General features: G+C 44.2%; 1 protein-coding gene across 4 annotated transcripts in view; it reads left to right on the plus strand.

The window, feature by feature from the left end:
* Positions 1-6: 6 nt before the first annotated feature.
* LOC121673525 overlaps positions 7-26,583 on the plus strand; it is a 46,661-nt gene continuing 20,084 nt past the window's right edge. The window contains exons 1-3 of one of the 4 annotated variants that reach the window (XM_042046886.1): positions 7-127; positions 489-723; positions 13,660-13,715. In XM_042046886.1, the coding sequence (XP_041902820.1) occupies positions 37-127; positions 489-723; positions 13,660-13,715 (382 nt within the window). In that variant the 5' untranslated portion in view covers positions 7-36. The other 3 variants (XR_006019227.1, XR_006019226.1, XM_042046885.1) reach the window with 3 other exon arrangements.

A 26,583-nucleotide genomic window follows, 5' to 3' on the forward strand; every position in this document is an offset into this window, starting at 1 on the left:
GCCTAAGGCGAGACGAGGAGGACGGCCAGGAGGGCGATGGAGATGAGCAGGATCTGCAAGTTATTTCGGCGCCGGTGCAACACCAAGAGAGAAGTAAGAACCATGTCCAGGCGAGAAAAATGGTGTGGTAGGTCGGAAAGCAGTTGGTCCCCTTCTCCATGCCTTTGCGGAGCGAGTCGGGGGGCTTGCAGAGGGAGGGGGGGATGAGACGCTGCGTTTAGGGCTTTTTTTTTTTTTTTTAGGAATAAAGGGGCCGGATTCTAATTATAATATTTATTAGTTGCAAAAGGCTCCTCTTTCTCTCGCTCTTCTTCTTTCTCTTCTTCTTCCCTTTTCTCTTCCCTCTTTCTCAGCCTCTGAGACGACGACCAGAAAAAAAAAAAAAAAGGAAAAAAGGAAAGAACGGGGGAAAAAAGGAAAAAAACTCTCCCCGGTAGTTGGATTCTGTTCCTTACTGTTGCTGGATTTTTTTTTTTTTTTTTCAAAAGTGCTTTTCAGTGAAACTGTTCACGTTCAAGGATTTGATCAAGTGAGAGGGTACCACCACACGGGGGGAGGAGCCCCGAGCCTTGCCAAGCCGCCGCCGCCGCTGAAATACACCGCCGAGTCACCCGCCGCGCCGCGCCGCGCCGCCGGGGGCCGGGAGCGGGGCCGGGGGCGGGAGCGGGACACCGCGCTGCACCGAATCAGCTGGAGCATCACCCAGCCTTTTCTCCTGATTTGGTATGTGTGCTCCTGGCCGAGATAAAGCAGCCGTCATTCCCCGTTTCTCCTGATGTATATGTACATAGACTCGTATTTACAGCGGTGTGGGTACTCCTCGCCCTGTGTGTGTGCGTGTACATGTGCGCACAAAGGCTGGATGTCAACCACGGGTAAGGGGGCACAGGGGAACGCAGCTGGGATGAGCGGCTCTTGGGTGCCTCCCGTGTGTAACAGCGTACCCACAGACCCGGCCATCCAGCAGCATCCCTCCAAGAGCCGGCTCCGTGCGTGTGGATGTGCCCGTCCCAAGCGCAGCCTCCCGGCCGTGGGAACTCACGCGTGTGCGTGGGAATCCCAGCAACCTTGCCACCGTCCAGCAAGGGAGACTAGCAGGATTTGTGTGGGGCCAATAACGAAGAGAGGGCAGTATCTGCAGGCAGGTCCCTGCAGCAGCATCTCGGAACTATGTCGGGAGAAGGAGCGAGGGGGATGTATTTCTTTAGGTCACGGCAGTGCAGCGCTCCCGCTCCCATCGCACGGATGCATTTCCCCTGACCAGGACACCTGTTTTCTGCTGGCAAAGCTCAAGAAGCCTTTGCAGCTTCAGCCCCCGGACAAGGTGTGAGTAATAGCAGGGTGCGAAGGGGAGAGGGAGGCTGCCGCCTCCCGCGGCTGCGGGGCGTCCCCGTGGGTCGCCCTTGTCATCGCCATCTGTGCCAGTGCCACGTCCCTCCGGACCGATTCATTGCAGCAACACGTCGGCACATTCTCTTCGGATCAAACCCACGGTCGACCTTCTCTCGTTCTCCTCCTCCCTTTGAAAAGTGTCGATAATTAGCGATTTTTTAATCGTCCCACCCTCCCACTTCCCGCACCAGCCATTCTTTTCCGTCCAAGGACGGATCCACCAGCTACACGGCTCTGCCCGCGGTCTCCCCCCTCCCCAGCGCCAGGCCCGGTGCGGGGGCGGCTCAACAGTTTCTCCCGCCTATCGCGGGTCTCCCAGCCCGGCAGGGAGCGGCGGGAGCGGGGGACAGAGGCAGGACCGGAGCTGGCACTGCCCGCTCTGGGGAGCGGGGAGGTTTCTGGCCAGCTGCTGCCCGGCGCTTGGTCAGCGCCTGCTGCAGAGCGCCCGGCTCGGGATGGGGCGTCCGTGCAGCCCGGCTGCCGCTGGGAGAGCGAGGAGAGAGCCGGGGAGGGAAGAGGGGCTGCACACATCGCCGCCTGTTGCAAACGGGGGAGCGGCCGCTAAAGGGCTGTCCTGCAGGAGCGGGAAGCGGGGCCGGTGCGCACAGAACAGCGCTGACAGCCTCGGGAAGGCGGCGGGGGCCCTACCCACAGACACGGCCCCTTATTAGGCACAATTCCCGACGCAGAGAGGGAAAGTGGGAGGTGGGGGTAGGGGAAGCGAATCGCCCACTCCCAACGCAACGGATGGTATTCCTGGCTTGGAATCGGCTCCCTTTTGGACTGTGCTGCCAAAATGTTTAGATGACATTTTATTTGTGTGGGAGCAGTGACGTGGGCCTGAGCCAGAGCTGCTCCATAAAACCTCAGGCAAGGGGATTTTACAAGTTGCACACGCTCGTGGCAGGTGCTACCCTGCATGCACAGGGACACGCCAGCCCCGAGGCTGCACCCTGCTGCTGCTGCTTGTAAGCAAACAGCAGGGTGTGGGGAACAGGAAGGACCCCACTGCCCCCCAAATTCGACTGCTGCAGGAACAGAGTCCCCAGGTATGTGGCATTAGCAGCACACGTGCCACCCCAGTGTCTTGACACTGCTGTGCACTGTGAGGGGAGGCACTGCCCCCCTAATGCCATCCTATAGCAGTGAGGCTGCAGCTGCGCCAGGCAGAACTTGTTGTTAAATTATAATCAAAGTTTCTGCAGTCCCCCTGGACCCAGCAGCAGCTCACTGCTTCTCCTGAAGATCTCTGCACATCCAGAATCCCAGGCACCACAGAGTAAAAGCTACTGTGGTGCTAGCAATTGCCACTACTTAGCCTATCCCCTGCAGTGCAGTCTACCCGGACCCATTTATCATTTCAGCCTTGCTGGATGCTGCTTAAGACCTAGTCCTTGTTCAGATCCTGATCAGTCACTCCTTTGTGCAGCAGTATCCTTGACTTCATGGCCAAAGCCCAGACAGGACTTGTGGACACACCAAGACAGGACTTGTGGACACACCTCATTTCACAAATCTGCCAGCACAAGGCATTTCTTTGTGTCCACCACATCACTCTTTGTCACCACAAGAGCCCAGCTGTGCTGGACATGGCACAGAATGCGACGGGGAAGACTTCCACGAAGCCTAACACTTTATTTAGGACAGTATTTTCACCACTCCAATAGCAGCTGTTTTCTACCCTGCAGACTGAAGAGCCATTACTTGCAATCACCTTCTGTGAATGTCATCCACACCTACCACACTCAGGGATAGCCCCAGACATTCAGTGCAAACTATGTCACTGAGATTACCCCAAGCCCTCATTTCTCAGACAGACACCCACAGGAAGCTCTCGTGTTTCTAAAGCAAATTCTAAAATGCCTTCACCAGCGCCTGTTTGTTACTGTTAAATAATAGGATGCGCAGCTGGGGGAGTCCCACTGATGATGTGGGACTGCGTACTAGGATCTCCCTGCTCCACGTCTCCCTCTCCTTAGCAGAGGCCGCCGTGCCAAAGACAGCAGCAGCAGTGCTAGTATCTTTCCTTCTCTGGAAAACAAAGGTAATGTGAGCAACACCCCCATCTCCTGCACGATTCGCGAACTGCGTCCCCATCGCCAGCACACCGAAAAGGGGGCTTTTCCAGTTTGTACCATCCCTGTTGCAGGAATAACAGATTTGCTTCAAAACCTGGCCTTTTGCATGACAGGGTGACAGTGAGGATGTCATCTGACAACCCTAGATTTGCACGGTCTATATCCAGGAATAGAAATGGAATAGTTCAACACAGTATCCATTACAGGCTGTTTTAATCCCTGGTCTAATCCATTATGAGCTGCTTTAATCCCCACCCAGCTGCAAACATCCATTCAAAGAAGCAGGGGTTGGTGTTATGTTCTGTTGGACCATGTTGACTTTTAATTGATGTAAGACAACCATATGCCCTAACACCAGGCAATGCAGAGGATTTCTAAGTAAGCAAGTAAGTAAATGTTCTGGAAGGCAAATTGTGGCACAAATATAAAGTAGCAGAACATGCCTCTAACCAAGGGGGAGCTGAGTTCAGTTAAGGAGAGAAAAGCAATTGGGGGAGTTATGTTTGTTTGAAGGGGATGATTTGGATGGAGGAAGACTAATGACTATCAAAAGAAAGAAACAAATAGAGCCTGGCAATTGCCAAAGCCTTCAAAAGTAGCATTGATTATTTGGGGCTGGTTTTTTGTTTGGTTTTTTTTTCCCCTCATATTCTGTGACTTTCATTTGGGAAAAAAAACGTAATTATGAAGTGCTAACTCCGATCACACATATCAATAACTTCACCATCACTGCCTCCACTGTTGATTGTAGACCTGCTCCCCAGCACCCCCACCCTTCTGTTTTGCCCAGCTCTGCCTATCATTGTTCCATGTCCCTCTCCTCCTGCAGGACTGCACACACCCAGACCTCCCTGGAGGCCCAGAGCGTGTCTCCCAGTCAGTATCACCCCAGGAAATTTCTGAGTGGGAGCTGGAGCATGAAAGAAAGGAGGGAGAGTTAGGAAAGAGATCATAGGAGGAAAATTTAGAGAGGGGGGAAAGAAATTAATATCACAGCTACACTGCACTCTTTTCACACACTCATATCCCTCCCTGAAGGTCTCCTGCACTAGTCAAGCCCTCCCAAGGGAGGAAATCCCATACGTACTGAAAGAAAAATCAATGCTTGCTCCAGTTAACTTTAACCTATTTATTATGTGTGAGACCAGTCAGTGGAAAACAAAGCAGCTCTGTGATAATGCTGTCTTGTTTACCAAGGAAAAGCCTGAATCTACCTGAACAAAAATCATTAAAAGCTGAAGTGTCCCTATACCCTCAGGCAAAATATCACCTGCAGGCAGGGCCTCCACCATTTTTGCTGGTGCAGTATTACCCCCATTATGGGACAGATTTCCCCTGAGCACAGCCAGCCAGGGTGTGTAGCAGACAGTCTGGCTCTGAAGCACAGCAGGCCCATGGCACTGACAGACTTGCTGCAAAGCTCCTGAACAGGGGCTGCAGAAAACACTGTGCAGATGCTGCAAGAGGGAGTCTGGTTCCTGCACTGAACAATGAAGTGGGAGTCCAGCAGCCCAGCACAGCAGCAAGAAACACAGGTACCACATAGCAGCACAGCCAGGGAGGCGTTTTACACAGCCTGGATCAGGGAACAATGGTGGGACTACTTGATCTCAGCTGATCTTGGAACAGGCTCCTCACAAAGTAGTGGATCCCTCTCACTGCATCACAGCATCACTGTCTCTTTGATCAACACCACTGACACAATACCCCAGAGCAGGAGAGGGAGCCACAGGCCACACTGGGACTGGGGCAGGGAGAGTCTTAGCTGAGTGAAGAACCTCTTCTGAGAATCTCACCTTGGGCTCAGAACTTCACCAGCATGAGCAAATGTCATGCCAGGTTTGGTGACCAACCTGACTGCATCCCTCCTTTTGATTGTATCTATCGGAACACCGTATCTGTGGGAGACAGAAGAGCCCCTTTCATCGAGGGATGCTCAGACAGCTACACTATCTTCACCCACTGATAAGGCTGCCCAAAAGGTGCACAACCTGCACAGTGCAGGTAAGAGACTTGGCAAGACACAGAGCAGGCAGAGGTGTTTTCAATTATCTGGGGAAATTCAGCAGGTTTTAAATCATGTTTCTAGTTAAGGTTGGGTTCTGTTCATCTTAAAGCCAAGATAAGAAAATCCCCTTCTGCTGATTAATCAGCATCATCAGGAATGCCAAAGAGCTTATCAGAATGAAATGAGTGCACAGATTTGCAGCATATACAAAGATAAGTTGTGCAGCACACAAGTTCACTGTGTTGAATTCACTGTATATTGAAGGTTCCATATATTTTTATCTTAGAGATCCCAGTCAGAAATACAGGATCCCCTGTCTCCCAGATTTCAAATCATCCAGGACCACAGTAAGACACTGGATTTTCAGAAGCATTTGCCAAGTTTTTGAAAATACGCTCCTTAGCATCACTTAGAGAGCTCTGCATCAGGACATTTAAACCTTCAGCCCCTCTTTGTTTTCTGAATTCAATGAGCTCATCTAGAAGTTGGGTCCGACTCTGCTGCATGTAATGAAGAGAGGCAGAATCATGGCTTAAGCTGTTACAATATCTAAGAATACTCTATGAGTAGTGAGATACCTCACTTGGAAAAAAGCTGATTAAAACCAGAAATGTGCCTAATCGTCATATGACCATTGATCCAGAAAGACTAAATGACCCTCATCTCCCTTCCTGTCCCAAGGTGTGCCTCAGTCTCACAGGTTCCATGAAGAAAAATAATCTCTTTACTGTTAGAAATTTTGTGCTCCTCTCATCAGCTTTTCATTTCTGGTTGTTAAGGAAGCCTCATGCCTAAGAGGGTTTAGGATTGGCTTTATAGTCGCTAAAAGACAGAGTGCAAATACTGCCTTGCTGTGAAAAGACAATCTTTCTGAACATAAAGCCTCCCCTGTGCTTGTTCCATTCCTGCAGAATCAAGACAGAAAAATTACATAGAGCACCTTTTCCCACCCCACAGAGTACACATTGGGAGAGTGAGGCTGACGTGGTCAGTGACACAGCAACAGTTCTCTCTCTCTAAGACTCTGTTCCCTCCCCAGGCGCCTTTTTCTGTTTTTTATCCTCTTCCAGACAAATCTTTCCCTCTTCCACTCTTCCCTTCCCCTAAGTTTGAGATAGACTCAGAAGGGGAAGGAGCTGGTATTGTTTCTCCTCTATTCAAGCTAAATACAAAGTGATTTCTCTGTGTGTGAGTGCACAAAGGCAGAATTTTCTTAGCAAGCTAGAGAGAAACAAGTCTGGCAACAACCCCAGCTTTGATGGCGGGACTTCACAGGAGGATGTTCAACCTGCAACAGCTTGGTGCTGTTTTCTCTCCCACAACAAACACCACCTTTTAAGATTCTCACCCATGGCTATTTCCTTCCCTTCTTTTAAGAAGAGCCCCAAACAAGACAGAAACTGAACTACAGCACTGAGGAAAGACTATACTAGTCAACATGAAGGGAAGGTTGTATACTTAACACGGAAGAAACAAACCAAAAAAGAAAAATAACACAAAACTACCGCAGTAGGCAGCTGGCTGTAGGCAGGTGTTTCTTACCAAGGCAGTCCTGGCAGAACCCAGATCTCCTGTGCACTGAATTAGCAATAACTAACTCCTAAAAGGAGTCAGGTTAAATCAAATATCAAGTAAACAGAATTTGAAACATTCTGAACAGGGGAGTCTCAGGCAAATGTGTGCTCCCAGCACCTCTAAGACAGGAATTAGGACAGAATTAAGTGGCAGCTTTTACAGCCATTGCTAGACTGTCTTGGCCAATAGCTTCAACTCACAGGGGACCAACTGAAGTTTCACACCACCAAAGGAAATTAGAAAAGGTAACCAGCCCCATGAAGAGAATAACATGCAGCCTGCACACAGTGTAATGAATTCTGGCTGGCAAAGGCCAGGCATCACAGCTGTATGTATTTCCATGATAAAAATGCCAATTACTAAATTAATAATAATTTAAACTTTAGCAATGCCCAGAGTTTCTGTCAGGCTCCAGGGAAAGGCCTGCAAATGCAGCAGAGACAATCCCCTCTCTGAAGTTTAGGTTATGACTTGAAGACAATACGCAAGTTCCCTGCCTTCAAGACAGACTGAAAATGAGAACAGTTAAGGAGATTGATCTTCACAAAATAAAAATGTACCAGGGCAAATCAGGGAGTTCATCTGGGGAAGGAGGAGGAAAAACCTGCACAGGGATTTTCTGCAATGCAAAACCTGCTGCAGGCAGAGGGTGGAGAGGCCAAAAACCTGAAGGGTTTGGGAAGGTTCAAGGGAACCTCTTCCCTTGAAAGACCACCTGACCACATTTGTTACTCCAACACAGAGTGTATTTATTCTGTGTTCTACCAAGTGATTTAAAAGCTTTTTTCTTTTGTTGCAGATGTCCAGGTTCCAGTGCAGTACTGCAGAGACCACTCTTGTCTTTTGTCCCTTTTCTAATTCTGCCCAACACTTGGCAATTTTAGACATATTCACAAGCAGAAGAGCAATCTCAAAAGGGTTAAAATTCAGGGACACAAATGAAAGCACAATTAATAAGTCTGCTACATAAAAGATCCTCATGCTCATAATGCAATCGGCAAGGGCTGAGCATTTTTCTTTGGGCTTCCTCTACTCCATTGCTGCAATAACGCACGGTAATATCGTTAGCATTGATTTGCCGCAAGGTGCGTGTACTACATCTGCAAGCTAACAGGGGAAATGGAGGGAGTCTCTCTCCTCCAAAGGCTGGAATTACTTAATTATCCAAGGAAAATGACATGCAGATTTAACAGCACAGGGAAGGGTTAGGACTCACTTCCCCCATTCCCAAAGAATACAGAACAACACTTCTCTGCTACGTGATCTCCATGCAAAGCAAATGCTCCTGGTTTGTTATTATTAATTACCCAGCTCCTATTCACTGAACTCAGAGGTGTTGATACTTCGCATCACCCCCAGCTATGCTTGCAATTCATAAATCATACTGAGAGGAGTTGCCAGGAGAGGAGAGGAAATAGTAAAGGAAACTTGCAAGCATCTCTGAATAGGCAGCTGCTGCTCAAAGAGGCTGCATCCTCTGCACAGAGTCAGATGTAAACCAGCATTAGTGTTAAGAGACAGCAAGAGACATGCCAAAAGTGGGCAGGCAAGACAAAGGAACATGCGTTCAGACAGAAAAGGTAAAAGAGAGCAGATGGCCCTGGGGATTAACCTTTCATCTTCACATCCACAGGTTAGAGCAGATCAGATGGTCTGATAAAAGCTCAAAGGCTCTATTATGATTATTAATCGGGGTTGACTGTAGTCCAAACAGAGAAAGGTGATTGTTCTAGTGGTCAAACCAGGACTGATTTCCCTTCCCCTGGAATTAAAAACCTCTTTCCATTTGCAAAATAGATCTGAAATTACCTCACCATTTCAAACGCAAAGTTCTGAACAAGGTTTTGGGCATCCCACACCTCCTACCTCTTTACACTGATATACTTTCCACAGAAAGCATCCACTCTCCTGCTCCTCACAGTGGCTGTCCTGAAATGATTGCTCCTTTTAAGAGGGGTGTCCTTTTTAAGGAATTGAGAAACGTAAGTTCAATACCCAAGGGATTTCTCTCAGGCCAGTTACTAGACTGATGACCACACCTTATTATTGACCCCACTCACCTGCCCTCTAGCTGGCAACAGCACAACACTGAATCAGATCTGGATGAAGAAAAAAACAGGTTGGAAGCATCTGGATCCAAATTTATCCCAAGATAGAACATGCTCTCCATTCACACAGTTGGCTTTTTGGGTTGGTTTCCCACCCCGCCTCCTTTTAATAATCATTTCAAAGTTACAGGCGGTTGATCCTTGAAAGCAAGGTTTGTTGGAAGGGAATGGCAGCTTCTCATAGCTCTCACCAGGTACCTCGAGGAAAAATATAAATTTAAAGGTACACAAGCCCTTCTTTTGGCCACACAGCGTCTCAAGTTCCATTTTCTTATTTAGAGGGAAGGAAAAGTTCTTCTCCTCTTTCCTCCTTTCTACATTTTGCAGTTTAACCCAGAGAAACTAAAGATTTTGGGTTGCTTTGTTCTTTTTCTATTGTGGAGTGTGTGTGTTTTCCCTTTCCTCACAGTGTACCTCTTCAATACTTTTTCAGCCTTGGAAGCTTGACAGTGTGGCAAAAGAAATAATGAAAGTAACACAGAAACAGAACAAGAAATCAGCTGGAAGTTATTCATTCCAGTATTCTATAATATACTGAAGGGAAGAAAGGAAAAAATGGGGTTAAATATCATCTTCAAAGACCACTGATCTGAAATTCTGAAATACTGAGATTTCTGGTCTCAGTGAAAATCTGAGAAAAGAAAGACAAAAAAAAAAAATCACAAATACCTTAACAGAGATAATATTCTCTTTATATCTTTAAATTTTGTCTTTACGTTTAAACAAGGTTTTTTTTATTAAATGAAACCCTGAATTACTGTGTAAATTTTAGAAATAGCAGGTTCAGAAATCCACTTTGCCTTCCACAAGTGGATTTCTCATCATTACCATAATAGCATTTTGTGCTGCAATTAACTTTTCCCATCTCAGACTGAACAGAATATTTCTTATTCCTCCTGCTAGACTTTCCCCTATCCTCTCTTCATCACTGCACTACCAGCACGGGAGATTCAGAAGTACTTTAAACTGGCAACTAAAGAGTCTTCCCTGCTTAGGTCTCTCATTAAGGCCCACCTTTATCACACAAGTAGACACAGGAGGGAGCTCAAGCAACCCCATTCACACTGAGGTTACATGTCACCCTGCAGCAGCTGAAGTGATTTAATACCTCTAATTCTCAATTCAGGGTTCCTTTAGGTCTTGGACTTAGATTTCCACACCTGCTAGAATAGAAGTCTCCTTTTTTAGGTAGCAAAACAACTGATAGGTGCCCCCTGCATATCAGAAAACAAAGAATCTGTAGCAGTGTTGGCTGAGCTGAGACCAGAGGGATGAAATCTTTGCTCACCAGATTTGGCAGTTGCAGATGTGGCTGCACACACAGCTGCAATGTAACACTGTTCTTAGTGCTCCTGCCTGAAGCCTTTTATGTTTGCTCTTGCTTGTCTACTTCTTTCTCCTTGCTAGACCTCACAAAGAAAGCCCTAGAAGTTTCTCTTCTTTAGCCTCTTCCCATTCTGCCTAAGCTGGAAATCCTTGGGTGCAGCAGAAGACATCTCCTGGGGAACAGGGAGCAGGACTTGCTTCTCTTCAGAGCATTTTTTATTTGTGCAGCCATCAAAGCAAAGGTCTTGAAGGTAATGCTCATTTACCCTTTGTACTCCTTTCTACAACAGATTTCATCCCCCTTATTTTGTCTCCCTTTCCCATTGCTCTTCATAGGAATATTTCATAGAATCATGAAATGGTTTGGATGGGAAGAGACCTTTGAAGGTCATCTAATTCCAACCTGCCCACCATGAGCAGGGACACTTTTCATTAGACTAGGGTGCTCAGAGTTCCATCCAACCTGGCCTGGAACACTTCCAATTATGAGGCATGCACAACTCCCTTGGGGAACCTTGCCAGTGTCTCACCACTTTCCTCATAAAAAATTATTCTTTATGCTCAATACAAAATACCCTCTTTCAGTTTAAAACAGATGCCCTTTGTCCGATCATTACAGGTTTTGGTAACTAGTCTCTCCTTTCCTATAAATCTCCTTTATATACTGAAAGGCTGCAATAAGGCCTTCCTAAAGCCTTCTCTTCCCCAGGATGAATCCCCAACTCTTCCAGCCTTTCCTCATAGGAGAGGTGCTCCAGCCCTCTGATCACTTTTGTGGCCCTTCTCTGGACTTGCTCCAACAGGTCCATCTCTTTCCTGGGCTGAGTGCTCCAGAGCTGGACACTGTTCCAGGAGGGGTCTCAGAAAGCAGAAATAAACAGGCAGAATCACCTCCCTCGACCTGCTGACCGTGTTCCTTTTTATGCAGGTTGGCTTTCTGGGCTGCAAGAACACATTACCATCTTAATGTCCAGTTTTTCAGCACCAAAATAAAAATATTTGAAACTGCTGCTTTAACCCAGGTTCACAATCCTTGTTAAAAATGAAGCAGTGCATGAGAATCCAAAATAAATTCTTACAGGCACCTAAAATGAATTCACTAAAGGGAGAATCTACAGCCATAGCCCTCAGCATCTATCATCACCTGTTTCCACATCACACACATGAGGTCAGGGAGCCCTGGAGGCAGTTGACATAATTAAATGAAGATTTTGATCGAATTGCCTCGAAGTCAAACAACTGTGAGCAGATACCAAGTGTTTGCTCATTTGCCAGACTATGGCCAAAAAGAGCACATCATTTTATTTCAGCACATTTTCTATAAAGAATGGAGTAGGTACTGACACAGTGTGGCCTGCTCTAGGTTTTCCTTCTTTCTCTAACATCAGCAGTGTCAGGTAAATTCTGGAGAGAAGGATAGTTTTGTTCTACCCTTTTCAAAAGAGGTTTTGGAGGATGTGATGATTTACTGCATTTCTTTGCAGTCCTCACATTATGAAACCTGACTTAGGCATTCTTTGCACACCAGAGCAATAGTGATCTGTAACAGCTGCAGCACCAAGAGTAAACCTGGATGCATTAGAAGAGCCCAGAAGAAATCACATGTCCAAAAGAGCTTTGATAGATGTAAGGAAGATTATTGACTTTTATCTTCTTCCTTATTTCCCTAATTTCTACTGCTCATGATTGATGCAGGGATGTGATTATTTGCAACCTTCTTGCTGGGATGCAGTGGCTGCTGCTAGTTGTCCTCTTTTCAGTTAAATCCATACAAAAGTACCCAGCTGGTGCATCATCTTTCAGGCTTCTCATCATTTGCAAGGAGAGATCACTCTCCATTTGAGGGAAAAAAAAAAACAAACCCCAAACTGGCTTCATTTAACTTTTCATTTCTCCATTTTCCTTGTATCTAGAGGCACAGTTTTCTAAAAGGCCTGGTTTTCTGCATTGAGATGGTGTACTTTACATCTCTGAAGAGAACAGACATTCCACATTACCATCTGAGCAGGCTCAGTGGGGTTTCAGAGTGCAGAATTCTCAGTCTGTTCCTCCGCCTCATTCATTACTGAACCAATACCTCCACAATGAACCAGGGAGCTGGCAACCCCATCTGCTCTGAGTATACCCTGCCATGAGAGGAACCAACAGAATGTGTACAACATGTTTGTCCCCTTCTTCCAGTAGATCCCAGAGGGCTTTGCAAACTGTATAAGTCTTGAAGGGAAATGCAGGTTATACATCGATTTTTTAAATTATTTAAAGGATGTAAAGTTAGGACAGGCTCAGCTGGGCAACTACGATAGTATCAATGGAAAAATTAGCTAAAGAGCCCAGAAATCTTGATGCTGCTCTGCCTTCTGGTCAGGTTTTCTGCACCTTAAATTCATTTCACTCACTACTCTGAGCAGAGGTCTGAAACTTGCTTATTTTTGACAGCGACTGCACTTTACCTCCAAAGGGAGTTTCTCCTTATTTGTATGCTCCCTTTCCCAATTCTACTGCCTCAGAAGTCTTATTCTGTCCCAGACCTGCATATTGGCTTTCCACAATCCTCCTCATTTTGCATGGTGCATTGATCTATTCTTGCTGAGGCTGAAGGACATAGGTGCCTGCAGGAGTAGCATTTATGCTGGTTTGCATAACAATGATTTTAAAGGTGTACTCAGCAAAAGTGCAATCAGCAATTCCTTGCCAATATCTCCCAAGAGAAGCAATATTAAAGCTTAAATTGTTACAACAGTCTCACTAACAAAAGGGTCTCATACTGGAAGCATCTTCTTTAAATATCTGAGCACCGCTATTTAAATACAAGCTCCAGTCCTAACCCAGACACACTGAAGACTCAAGCATCCAGGATACAGAGTGAAAATCAAGCCATTTCATGACTACACAGTTCTCTACCACACAAACCCACTTCGAGCCCCTGCTCACCCTTGTTCACACAGAGAAGTTCACTTATATCTTCCAGAGACAACACATTCAGACATGCAAACCCCTGATAAACCCAGCAGATGCAAATGCACTCCAGTTCCTTGTAGAATGCTCAGGGCACCTGCCCTGGCTTCTCCATTTGATTGTCACCACAAGAGTCACAAGGGAAGAGTAGTTCTCTCACAGTCACAACAGCAGGGATGTATCTGCCACCTGACTTTAACTGTTTTCTTTCTTACAGGGAAGAGATAATGCAAGGGAACCTGAGGAGGGTGAAGAAGGAGGTGCAAAGAGGAGGTATGTCTTTACTGGTGAGCAAAAGCATGAAACTGTTCATTTGGTGCTTCTTTCCTCTTCTTTCCCCTCCCCAAGATTTTCTTTTGAACAGCATTCCCAAATGCTGTCTACTTTATTTCCTCTTCTAGAGAAAGAAATCAGACAAAAAATAGGACAAAGCAGTGTATTTTCAGCTAAACTATATTAGCTGTTGAGTGTTTTGCACTGTTTTTAGCAGAAAGGCTAAATGTTTATTAGAAAATATTTTGACAAGGGAGGAAACTAATTTCCAACATGGCTCACTGAGTCTGTAACTGTATCAAAGGTTTAAAAAGTGCCAATTTAAATCTAATCCCAGAGCCCTTGCATGAGTGGTCCTATTAAAGGGAGAACAAATTTACTTTTTGCCTTCACATTTATACTGGTTGTCAATATAAGCAAATGAGAATGAAAGAAATTCAGAACCACAGCCTATTCTAAGCTGTACCACTTCAAAGAAACTCTCCAGGAGTTAAAGGATGGGCTTTTAATTAGCACTGGAAACACACAGAATTGAATCAAGAAGATATAGTTTTTAAGTTAACAAAGGAGGTATCATTTATACACTCTAGTATCTCTGAATCATACAATACATTTCAAAGACAAAATTTAGGCTTCGTCCTTCATTACGCACTCATAGTAACTGCTAGGGATGCACTCACCTTCCTTTAGTTACTGAGGTTTAATCAAACAACTTCTCTAGGTCACTCTACCTGAACATTGCATTTTGTAAGTATCCCTGCATCTTGGTGATGTCTCTGTGTAAGCATCAAAAAATGATTGCTCAATTCTCAATATTCTACTACTTGTGGTATTTCCAAAGTAAACAACTCTTCCTCCATTGGGAAATAATATCTAGGCTAAAATCAAATTGTGATGTACTAAAAGAAAGCTAGCCTCCTCCATATTAATCTTAAAACATTTATGATAGATCAAGGCATTGAATTTCCAGATCTAATAAGACCTGTGTGCTCTGAGGCAACTCCTCAATTTATAAGGGAGGGGAGTAGGTTTCACCACTCCTTGGGCACCTGGCTCAGAAAATCCTTCTCGTATTGTGTAATTGCAAAAATGGAAGCCAAATCATTGTTTTGTCTGGTCCTGTCTATGCCAAATCAGCTTAAATCCCCTGTAAAGCCTCCATAGTACGGACACAAATTACAATCACTCTATGACACCCTAAGCAATGAACAGGAAACTGGTCTGTGTGAAAATAAGACCTGCTGAGTGACTCTCCCTTGTGAAAATCTGGCTATTGATGACAAGAAGAGATAAAACAGGACAGAAATTGTCTCTGAATGTTAGAAAATGTACTGGTGTGGGCAGAGCAAGATGCTGACAATATTTTATTAAAGTGTAAAGTAAACCTAGCTTTCATATGATACAATCCTGATCTAAAGGTGGTCAGTGTTGGAGTGCATATTGTATCCATACCTCCGGTCAAGTTTGTTTCTTACTGATAAATAACAATATTGAAGTAAGACCAGTGAAACCCAGAGCAGTAAGCACAGAGTCATGTTTTAAATAGACCAACAATTCCACTTGAGGATAAGATCCCACTACCCATGTGCTCAGTCCTTGAGAGCAAAAGTCAATTAAGCCCAGGGTCAATCTGTCTGGAGTCCTCGTACTTATTCCAGCCAATGTTCCCCTTGCTCCTGCAAACCAGCCCACCCCTCAGTTTCACACCCCTCAGACCAATGCACTGAAAAGAGAGGTTCATTCCTTTACAGTCACTCTCCCAACCACACTGCACCCATTAACCACTCTGAGCATTTTCAGATTTCTTCTTATTTCCTGTTTCCTCATTGGTTTCAATCCTGCATCACAAATTCACAAAGCTCCTGTTAAGTTAACCTCAGAAAAAGGATCTTAGCCCAAACTGGAGTTTTCAACAGTTCTTAGCAGTGGCCTAAATTCAATTTCTTTGAGCAACTGTGAAAAAAAATTTCACCAAAAGCTCTTTTAGGCATATCAGATAACTCTACTCCAACTCTGTATCAGTACTTTTGTCTACACTGCACTTTGCCATCCTCTTTGCACTACAGATGCCATGTATATTACAAATAATAGGCAGACAGGAATCTTACACCATTTCTTTGAGCCTTTTTTCTCCCCCCCCTCACCAAAATACAGAGACAGCTGAAGAGCACAAAGATGTTTATTCTCTTAGAAAGAGCAGCAGTGCTTTTATTGACTAATGCTGGCTTGGCACAGGAAATCTGATTAACGCCTATCATGTTAAGTCACGTTGTTTGCAAATTGCCCCCATTTCCCTCCCTCAGCCTCTCCACCAAAAAAACCCAAGAACATCCCACATATTCACAGAAAAACTGTAGTATCAGTAAAGGAAAAAATTAGAGAAGTTTCATTCTCACTTTTTGAAGGGCACATGTTTCTTCAGAGGCAGAGATGGTAAGGTTTTCATAATGTTTGCTGACCTGAAAAAAAATACTGTATTTCCAGAAATGTGAAGGAATTCTGTTCCATTAATTCATTTGCATTTCATCCCCCATAAGATTAGGAACATAACCCTTTCTGTCTCCCCTGTCAGCTGACATTCCACATCACAGCTAGGCTGAGGCCACTGTCATGCCCCATTAAGCATTAGTGGACTTTGCTCAGCCAATACAAGTATTTAAAAACTCCCTAGAAAACATATTAATCAAATGGATCCGCAGTTGTGTAAAATCAAAGTTTTTAAATGTACCATATTTAATACGCAATGGACTGTCAAGCACCTCCAGCATGCCAAACTGGCACAGCTCATTGCACCTCCTGGCTTATGGAAAACATGTAGAAGCACAGCCCTTTTGATATGCCTCCTTTTTCCATATTTTTGTTTCCTTAAAAAAAATTCAAAGCTCCATTCTAAATATAGAAGCAACAGACAAAATTTAGTACAGAACATAACCTGAGCAGGACCATAAAGCCCGTGTCAGATCACAGTATGACTTACTCACCTGTGTGGGAAAACGAATATATAGATTCACATGCCCCATAAAATTTATGGCTCTCATTTTAAAACAAAGGTGACAAATACTTGTGCAATTTAGAAAATGGACCACTTTTCATGATTTAGCAGAGACACACGCAGCATACTGTGTTCCAATTACAAACTAAATGGCATGCATTCACTGGCAAATGGGAAACAGAAAATTATTTGCTCTGAATGTGTTGAATCATGAGAGAGAATTTGAAGTGGCACAGCACAGAAAACATCTCCAGCATGCATTTAATCCACACTGATCAATGCTTGAGGCTTCACACATGAATTAGTGACCAGCACAACATCTAATACTCCTGTCCCGTGCCACAGTAACAGCATTACATAGCCCAACAATAAAACATTCATGCATTCATTCGCCTCTAGTTGCTCTGTGCTGTTGCTGGAAGCTCCCCAGAAAGATCGCTCACTTCAGAACTCACGTGTGTAATATGCAGGGCATGGCCTCACCTTTAATGTGACTGGCTGTGGCAGATTTAAAAGTCACATAAGAAAGATGGGTAAAAACTCAAAGTTTAATGCTAGGAAGACTTGCAGTGTTCTTCCAGGGTGTGCCTCTCTTTCCTCCTTTTACTCTCCTGTGGCATTGGAACAGCCCTGGGCAAGAGGCAGCAGAGTCAGGCTCTGATCTCGGTAGTCTGGGGGGTAAAATAGAGCAACTTTAAGCCAATAACACAGGAAAGGCAATGGGTCCAGCATCTGTCCCTGGGAGGTCAAGAGCTACCATAACATGGTTCCTGATTAATTTCTGGCTTATATTGCCCTAACTCCATGGCCTGTGAGAGAGCTGTAGCTAAGTAACAGCTCCGCTAAACTCAAGGCAGTTACTCAAAATTTACACTAGGAGCTGCATCTATCAAGGCACATCCAAAGTGTGTGGAGGTAAGAAGAACATATGTGATTACAGGAAAGGCAAACGCAGCAAAATAGAGACTTAAGTAGGTGAATAATGAAGAGAAAGCAGCACTCAAGTTGTTGTTCATACCCTTCTACTTCCATGCAAATGAAACAAACCTGAATGTTTGCCTGAACATGAGGGTAGGAAATGCCATTCATCACATTTACTCCTCATCCAGCACCAGCTCCACAGCTCATCTTCCTGAAATAAGGTTTACAAAGGTGATGAAACAAACAGAATATGTATCCTGCAGCTTGTGTTTCAAACAGGAAAAGGTGTACCCACCAGCAAGGGAACTGGCTTAGCAAATCCAAACCCCTGCAAACAGGAAAAATGTGCATGGAGTCCTCTAGAAGAAAAAAGTAAAACAGTACATCTTTAAAAAAACCCTGCAGAGTGAGGAAGAGGCTGGAATAATTCCACTGTCCTTTCTTGTCTCATTTGAACTGAGTACAAGAAGGGCCTGAGGCAGAGCTACCAGCCAGGAGCACACCTCAGGAACACAAACCTGAGGAGAGATGCTGCAGAGGTGGACAGCTTGTGGAGATGTGGGACCTCACCACAGCAGCAGTGCAGTATAACCCTCAGGTGTGAGGGAGAGAGATTGCTCACTGGACTGATGAATACAGGCACATACACAAGATAATTTGGGGGTATTACCTAGTTCCATGTCTCCTTTCATTGACATCACTGGAGTTTGGAATCTGACAAATGAGATTGAGCTACTACCAAGGACTTCTACTCACTATTTCACCCCCAAGAAAAGGCTGGTATCAGCAACATCAAAGAAAAACCCATTCCCTACTCCACCAAAGCTCTGCATCATTCTGAAGTGGAAGAATAGTGTCACAGTGGTAAGAATCAAACCATACATGCTGCTAAAAGGTGAAAAATTCAGCTTTGTACTATACATAATGTATATATACATTAAGAGTGATGGTATGTATTCCTTCAAATCCCGGTCTCTTCCAAGTTCTAAAACAAACCTCCCTACATATTTTGACAGAAATGGCAAACCTCAGAAAAAAAAAAAACCACAAAACCCAAAGATATCAAGGGGGCAACCTCAGTGCAAACTCAAGAAAGCCTCAGTCTTTTCCCTAGACTGCACTTTTCATTCATTTTGTCTTACAGCATAGTACAAATTGCTGAGCTAAAGAATCTCCTGATTTCAAACATAAAAGCACAGAGTAACAAGGCCGTGGTCTGAAGGATCACTGCTTTGCCTTTCTCATACTCAGACAATCCTTGCTCTGTTCTGCACAGAGAAGGAAACTGTCCACCCTGTTCACACCACATCCTCCGGGACAGATGAGCACCCAACATACCGAAGTGGCTTCCCCCAATGCACTCCCTGAATTTTTAGTTATTTAAAAAGAACAACAGCAAACAAAAGCTCAATTGTGAGTACATCCTGAACTTAAAATCATCTAGAAAAGACCTTCCTTCATTCCCTGCTGTAGCTTTTTTCATCGCTGCCAGCTACACCGCTGTGCCCTAGGGTAAGTCACAAAATTCTCCATTCTTTTGAGACAGGAATAGTTCAGCTTAGAGAAGGAGCCATTGTCCCTGTGACGAGATACATGTACCTGATGTCAGCACTGGGTTTGGGAAATAGGAAACCAAGTTGAGAGAGAAGAAGAGGGAGAACTTCGTTGTAATACAAAAGCATCCACATCAACAGGATTTGGTTTAGTACTCTGGCAAGAACTCCTTGCCGAGGTACTGAAAATGCACTCAAAGATCACATCACACCTGGGACTCTGTGATATTGGATGTGATGCAGAGACTGTCACTGCCAAAAACTGTTTTCATACTAAGCAGACCGTACAAAGAGTAGGAAGAGAAATGAATAATTTGTAGCCATCAAACCAGCACTGTCTTAAAAGAGCTGGAGAGCAAATGCAGATTTTATATTGTGCACAGAAGGAGCAGCAGGTATCAGACACAGTGCAAACTACCTGACAGCCTGTCTCCTGTATCCATGCTTAAAGAGCTCCATATTAGCATAGTACATGAACCAGCACATCAAGTTAAGAATAAGCATTATACATCACAGTCTTCACAGAATCATGCAGGGTTGTTGTGACTGAAGTGCAGGACCTGGCAGTTCACCTTACTGAACCTGATACAACTGGCATTTCAATCCAGCATGTCCAGATCCCTCTGCCTTCCTACTCCCCAGCAACTTTGTGTTGTCTGTAAACTCGTAAGAGTGCACTCAATCCCGTCAACCAGATCATTGAAAAGGATATTAAATGGGACTGGCCCCAGTACTGAGCTCTGGAGAGCACCAGTAGTGCCTGGCAGCCCACTGGGTGCAGCAGCACTCACCATCACCCCCTGGGCCCAGCCACACAGCCAGTGTTTTACCCAGTATTCCCATCCCATCCATCTGCAGACAGTTTCTCCAGGAGAATACTGTGGGAGATAGTGCCAAATGCTTTACTAAAGTGCAGGCAGACACATCCACAGCCTTTCCATCATTCGCTAGGCAGGTCACCTTGTAACAGGAGAACAGGTTGGTCAAGCAGGACCTGCATTTCCCAACCCCATGCTGGCTGGGGCTGATCCCCTGGTTGCCCCATGTGTGATGTCACTGCCCCATAGCATTTCCCAACACCAAGGTCAGGGTCAGCAACACTCCTTTCCACTAGCCTATATGTCTCATACCAGACCACACAGAACAAGAGTTTAACTCTTTCCTCAGACCAGAAAGGGAGATGATTTCCCAGCTATCCAAACAAAAAACTCCAGTCTTAAATGCTCAGCTCTTACACACTGATTTCTGACCCGACTTCAACATTGTCAAGATTGTGGTGGGAGGATCACACTCCTCAGGATGACCCCTTTGACAGTGATCCCTGGAGTACAATCAGAGCAACCAGGCACACTGAGGAGCACGCTCTGTAAAGGCAGGGTATGTGAGGAGCTTTGCATCTCCATGTCAGGTCTAAGTCAGCATCTCCCAGTGCTTGTGGTAGCAGGGGAGGCAGATTCTAGCAGCAGCAGCAGGATGGGGATGCTGGGCTGGCTTTCCACCACAAGGACTATTTCTGTAATAGCCTTTTCAGAAACTGCATCTTAGGAGGATGTTATAACCTCCCTAGTAAGGAGGGAAAGGGAATATAACAAGAACCAAGTAAGCCCACTCACATGTTCAAAGGCAGAGAATTACAGTCTATAGCTCTGATACAAAATGGTAACGCCAAGCCTGCAGCTGCCTTCCCTTCCCAGATGTTAGCAGGCATCTGCTATAAGCACACACCTCTGTGGCTTGCTGTCAGCCATCACCAAAGGCTGGAGAGGTGGTAGATCCACAAAGAAAGCAGAGACTCTAGGACCAGGATTTATGTAATTTCCCTCCTTCTTCTGGGGTTAAGGACCAGCATTATAGTCTGCTGAGAAGTCCAAAGGAGGAAAATTAATAATTTATGTAATTATTAATTGTTTTAATGAACGTTGCTCTTAGATTTGCTGACAATTGCTTGTCATACAGCTTAAAACTGGCTGTGGATCAAGTCAAGGGTAAATGCACACAATTTCCTCTGTGCCAGCCAGGCTCCTCCAGCTCCAAAGATTCCCATGCCACAAGAATCTCTCCATCACAGCTGCCACAAAACCACAGCCAGACGGAGCTGGGATAGCAACAGAAGGCAGGAGACTCTACACGCACCATTTTCCTTGCCCCATCTGGGAGACTACTCAGATTTCAGGCTCTAGCATGGCTTTTCATCTTCTCAAGCAGGCTCTGGTAGCTGCTGCTCAGGGCTTCCTGCACTTCATGCTTCCTGCTAACTCACACTGTGTTGTTACTTGCAGAAGCTAGATTGCCACATTTTCACCTTTTTATATGAAATTGTGGTTAAAATTAGAGCTAATTTGGGGGAAAAGTATTTTCAAAATTTTAAATAAAATGCATATTTTCGCTTTAAATTTGTAACAATTGGCAGGCAGTTTGATTTTCCCATCAAGAAGATTCAAAACTAAAATATGCATGTTTAATAATGGCAGTTATTTTACAAGTTTTTCTGAGCATGTCCATTTTTTCCCCCACTTCTTCCTGTCTGCTCTTATTTATGCAAAGACTTGGAAAAGTATGCAAGTTGCTCACTCCTCCCAACCCTGTCAGAAGGTTTAAAAGAACGTATTTTTCATAAGATAATGAGAACTTACTTAAAAAGCTTTTATGAAAAGCTGCATTGTGTTTATGCTTTTTAGAAGCAACTAAAAATTTCACAGGCAAATTTGAAGTATAAATAACCACTCGGCAAAAAGTTTTCCTTCAGAGAACTTGGTCTAGCAGCCACTGAAGTCTGACAGAATGCTGTGTGGACTTGGATCTATATTAACTCAAAAGCACCCAGGTTCCTCCCCCAGACACATCTTTCTTACTATGTCATACATAACTAGAAACTCAAGTTTGGTGTTGAGGCAATTTGACAACACATGCATACCTTAAGAAGTTTTTTGATTCTACAAGGCGTAGTGGGGCTACATATCATTGCACTGCAACGTCAATCTTCCTCAACAATTACCAGAATAACAGTTTCTGCCTTTTTTTTTTCTCTACAACCGAAACTGCTTTCTTTTCTCACTGAAAAATAAAACTCTCATTGCCTTGGGAATTTACTAGTAAATTCCCATAAGGAGCAGTCTTACTCTGCCTTTCCACTTAAAAAATTAAACTTAAAAAGTGACAGAAATTGGCCAAAGGCAAGAATGAAGGAATCATAGTGAATGCACTGAAGGATCAGAGTCAAAACATGCCGTTAAAGACTAATAAGAATTGTGGCTTTAAGGCAGGATCTAATCAAAAGAAAAGAGCACATTGTATTAGTTGTTCAGCAGATGACACCAACAAAATGCAGGAATGGGGAAAAAAAAACCAGCTTTGTAATACATGAGGTGCCTTCTTTCCAGTAAGAGAGAGCTGTTAGACCATTACAAGAACTCTTCTGGGATAAAGCAGACAGTTCTGTCACCTATAGTCACAAAGAGCTACTAAGATCATAAGTGGTATGAAATAGGGCTAACAGTATGATCAGGAAGAAAAAAAACCATCCCACAAAGTGGAACCTTGATTATAAAAACAAAAGCGAAAACGAATGTGATCATTCTCCATATAAACCTTCAGTAAGTATCCCTAAGGAATTAACATGCACTGACATTTTAGCCGGGGACTATACAATGGTTTCTAATCACAAGTGTTGGACTATCGAACAACTTTCTGGTAGCAGTGATTCCTAGCTTGTTTTAAAGCGAGTTTAATCAGTTAGTAAAACAGTTAATGTCTTTGACAGCACAGACCTGGACTTCTTGACACAGAAGATTCATTCCACAAATTTTCTTTCATGTTTCTGAACTCCTAAAGACTAAATGAATCCATGTTTCCATCTGCTGGCTTGAAACATTTTGTTCAGCAACAATATTCTTCCAACATTTATCCTTGTCACCTGTTCATTAAGCACTAGATATGGAATTACAGCTCTGCCAAAGAAAGAACATATCTAGGCTCTTCCCATCTAAACAGAATGCTCTTTCATCCTGTTATGTAAGTTTCCTTCTCCCCAGAGGAATCTCGAAACACTTAAATGCCATGCACTGGTTTACTGTAAACAGAGATTTACCAATTATAGCATGCAGCTCCTCTGGGGTGAGACGTGTCAGCTGTTTTAACAGCCCACAGCAGGCACGCACAACAGACGAGAGCATGTCCTCCTGAACACGCCAAGGAGATTCTCTGGTAAACAGGCTGGAACTACACTAAATTTGGACTCTGGCCAGGACTTCATGTCTAACACCTCCAAATGGTCCCATAGTATCTCTGAAGCAACAGGGAACTTTGTTTTAGGCTATATCCAAGTGAGGCTCTAGAGTTGCAGACATCAGGATGGCACATAAATGGTCGATTAAAAAAACTGATAAATCAGCATTAGGACCAAGGACCACTGTGAGGCAGGATAAGGACATTTTTCCCAATTTACAAATAAAACAAGGCTCTCTGTACCTAAGTAACTTCAACACCATAGCAAAGGAAGTCTGTGGTGGATTGAGCCCCAGTTTATACCCCAGTTGTTCCTTCTTTAGCTGTTCATGAAGCCGTCCATTGCTGCAAAGAATAAATATGATGTTTATCCATGGAAGTGAAAAACTCTCATGCTTATAAAGTGTCTCTTCCCAAAACCCCAGACTAACTTCTTGGGTTTCAACAACTCCTATTTCACCATTTCTAGTATGTGAAGAATGCAAGTACCCTGTCCTTTCAGGAAAAGCTGCCTCCATATGTTAATTTCCATGACAGCCTTGACACCCATTTGTCTACGTATCACTTAAAACCAGTAGATTTATTTTTAGTCTAAGCTATGCCACCAAAAGTAGTGAATCCATTTTGTCCTCCATAACAGCTAAAATAAAGTTTTGCACTTTCATGGTTTTACCCATCGAAAGAGCTCCCAATGCTGCACAAACTGGTGCACCAGGGGGGTCCATCAAATAGATCTACTCCATGACAACAATGTATAAAGACTGTGACTGAAATCTCCCCATGGTCTCATGAGTGGAGCACTATTTTCAACCTTATTTTACAGATGGGGTAAAAGAAATTGCAGAAATTTGCTGCAGAACAGGGCATTGAATTTAAATTACTCAGGTCATATGCAAAACTTCTAAGCACTAGACCAGTCTTCCCTTTACTGTAAAAGAATAGAACAGATCACAATGTGCTCAGGTGACAATATTATACTTCTCTAAATTGCGTATTTCTTAAACTACAAGCTTCAGATTATTGGAAACTTTGATGTTCCCCAATGTCCTTTCATAGCCCAACTCCTCCTCTCTCCTCTACTCCACTTCCAAACTTTGCTGCATTTGAAAATGCCATCATTCTCCTGGTGACACATCCCAACCATGTAGGGTGGCAGCTGAGTCACCTCCCTGCTGTGACAAGGTGTAATGATGACAAGCACCTCACAACTGCACAATCCTTTTTTGGGCTCTTTGTGTTGGAGGTTGCTCTATACAAAGGCTGGGTGGGAGGAACAAATCAGGGTGGAAGAACTCCACACACACACAAAGGAGAAAGGAGGGATTGGAGGTGGCCCTGGCAATCAAATTACATCTTCAAGCACAGTCAAGCTAAAGGGCACCTAGAGAACCAGGCACAGACTGAAAACCAGGAATGAGTCAGAGACTCATTTGGGCTGACATCTACTGAAAGCTCTGAATTAAAGCATCTCTTGAAGCATCTATGTCTCTCCACAGACTGTGGAGATACAGGATGTAGCACCACATCTTCGGCACTGATGATGCCAGCTTAAAATGTTCCTCTCTTTCTCCCACCAATTCTGCCTCTTCCAGTTCATGAGGAGGTTCACTTTCTTCTCAGGCTTGCTAATAAGGCTATTTGTGGGGTTCTCCTGGAAACTGGAAAAGTAAATTATCCTAATTTAAAATGTCCTTTTTGTCACGGGGAAAAGGGCCAGAAATCCTGTCATCCAGCTTTGTTGTTCAAGACAATGGACCAGAACCACAGATCCAGTTTCACAGTTTGCCTAAAATTCCCACATATCTTTCTGACTAAACCCTCATACCCAGATCAGACAGTGTTTTACAAGGCAGATGATCATATAGCATCCACAGTAATAACTACTGCCTAAAGAGCAATAGGAAAGCTCTGAAGAATCAGACTGTTCAGTCTAAGCTGGACTTTGCTGGGTAGGTGGGAAAAAAGTCCTTCCAAACGGGTGACATCACATTATCCCAAGTGCATGATTTTGCCTCGAGTCCTTGAAGGCTGAAGCCCCCGTCTGCTGTTGTATGTGAGAGAGAAGCTGAACTCATGGTGCCAAACAGCCAGAAAACCAGCATATTTACATTCTTCCCCCAAAGGATAGATTTGCTAATGAATGTTGGCCTCAGCAGCATGGCAGATCACCTACATCCTCCTCTCTCTAATGCTCAGAAGTCTGGCAGGTGTGTTTTCTAAGTTTGAAATGATGGTTTTAAGCAAAAAATTGTCCAGTGTGGCACGTGGCTAACCAAAGAAACAAACCTGGAACTTACCACCAAACCGTAACCTTCTTGCACATTTACTTGTGCCTCCTTTCTCTGAACTAGGAACTGCATTATGCCAGATGGCACTATAATGTCCTGGAAATATTTCCTGCAAACTCCTGGAAAAACTCATTTCCTCTTTGTCCTGCACCATGAAAGATGCATTTTCTCCCACCAATTGGTCCACCAAAATACTGGTTTATTTACAACTAATAGAGAAACAGGGTAACTACAAGCAATGCTAGAGCATTACTGACAACTAAGGATAGGAAGCTTTCTCTGTTCTCTTAGTGTTCACCACTTAAATGTAGGCCCATTTGGTATGTCATCATGACCTGAAGACCCTTATCAGATGAAACTACTGGTCAGTAATTCTCCTGTTCTATGCTCTACTTCAAGTCAGCTCAGAACCAATTTCAAATGCTTTTAAGAGTAAACTCTATACAGGAATCATTTATCGACACTTTCTTGCAACTGGAGTTGAGCAATTCTTCCTGCAGAGGCCACACTAAATGTCTGCAATGGGTTTGACCTCACAGGATACATCCCTGATGTAGTCTTTGTCCAGTTTATCCTCTGGGGAGCAAGAAGGGAATAGAAAAAAGTCTAAGAGCAAAAATGAGAATTCAGTGCATTGTAGAGTGTTCTCCCTGGTGTAATTGTCTTGGCTGCACAAAAGCATAAAGTACCTATTTCTGGGGCTTCTGTAAGAATCTCAGCTTAACAGCTGACCCTTATATACAGCCTAGTTACAAAAAGAGATGCTCCATCTTTCACACATCACTTCCTCACCTTTGGCTGAAGTAACTGGAAAGGGATCAATGATAAAGATAAAACCTGAAAAATCAGATGTGTTCCCAAAGGGGCCAGGAGTTTTTCACTTGTATTTA

Source organism: Corvus kubaryi, unplaced genomic scaffold (assembly GCF_017639235.1).
Source record: "Corvus kubaryi isolate FWS band 111438036 unplaced genomic scaffold, C.kubaryi_AGA036_p1.0 65478, whole genome shotgun sequence".
Lineage (NCBI taxonomy): Eukaryota > Metazoa > Chordata > Aves > Passeriformes > Corvidae > Corvus > Corvus kubaryi.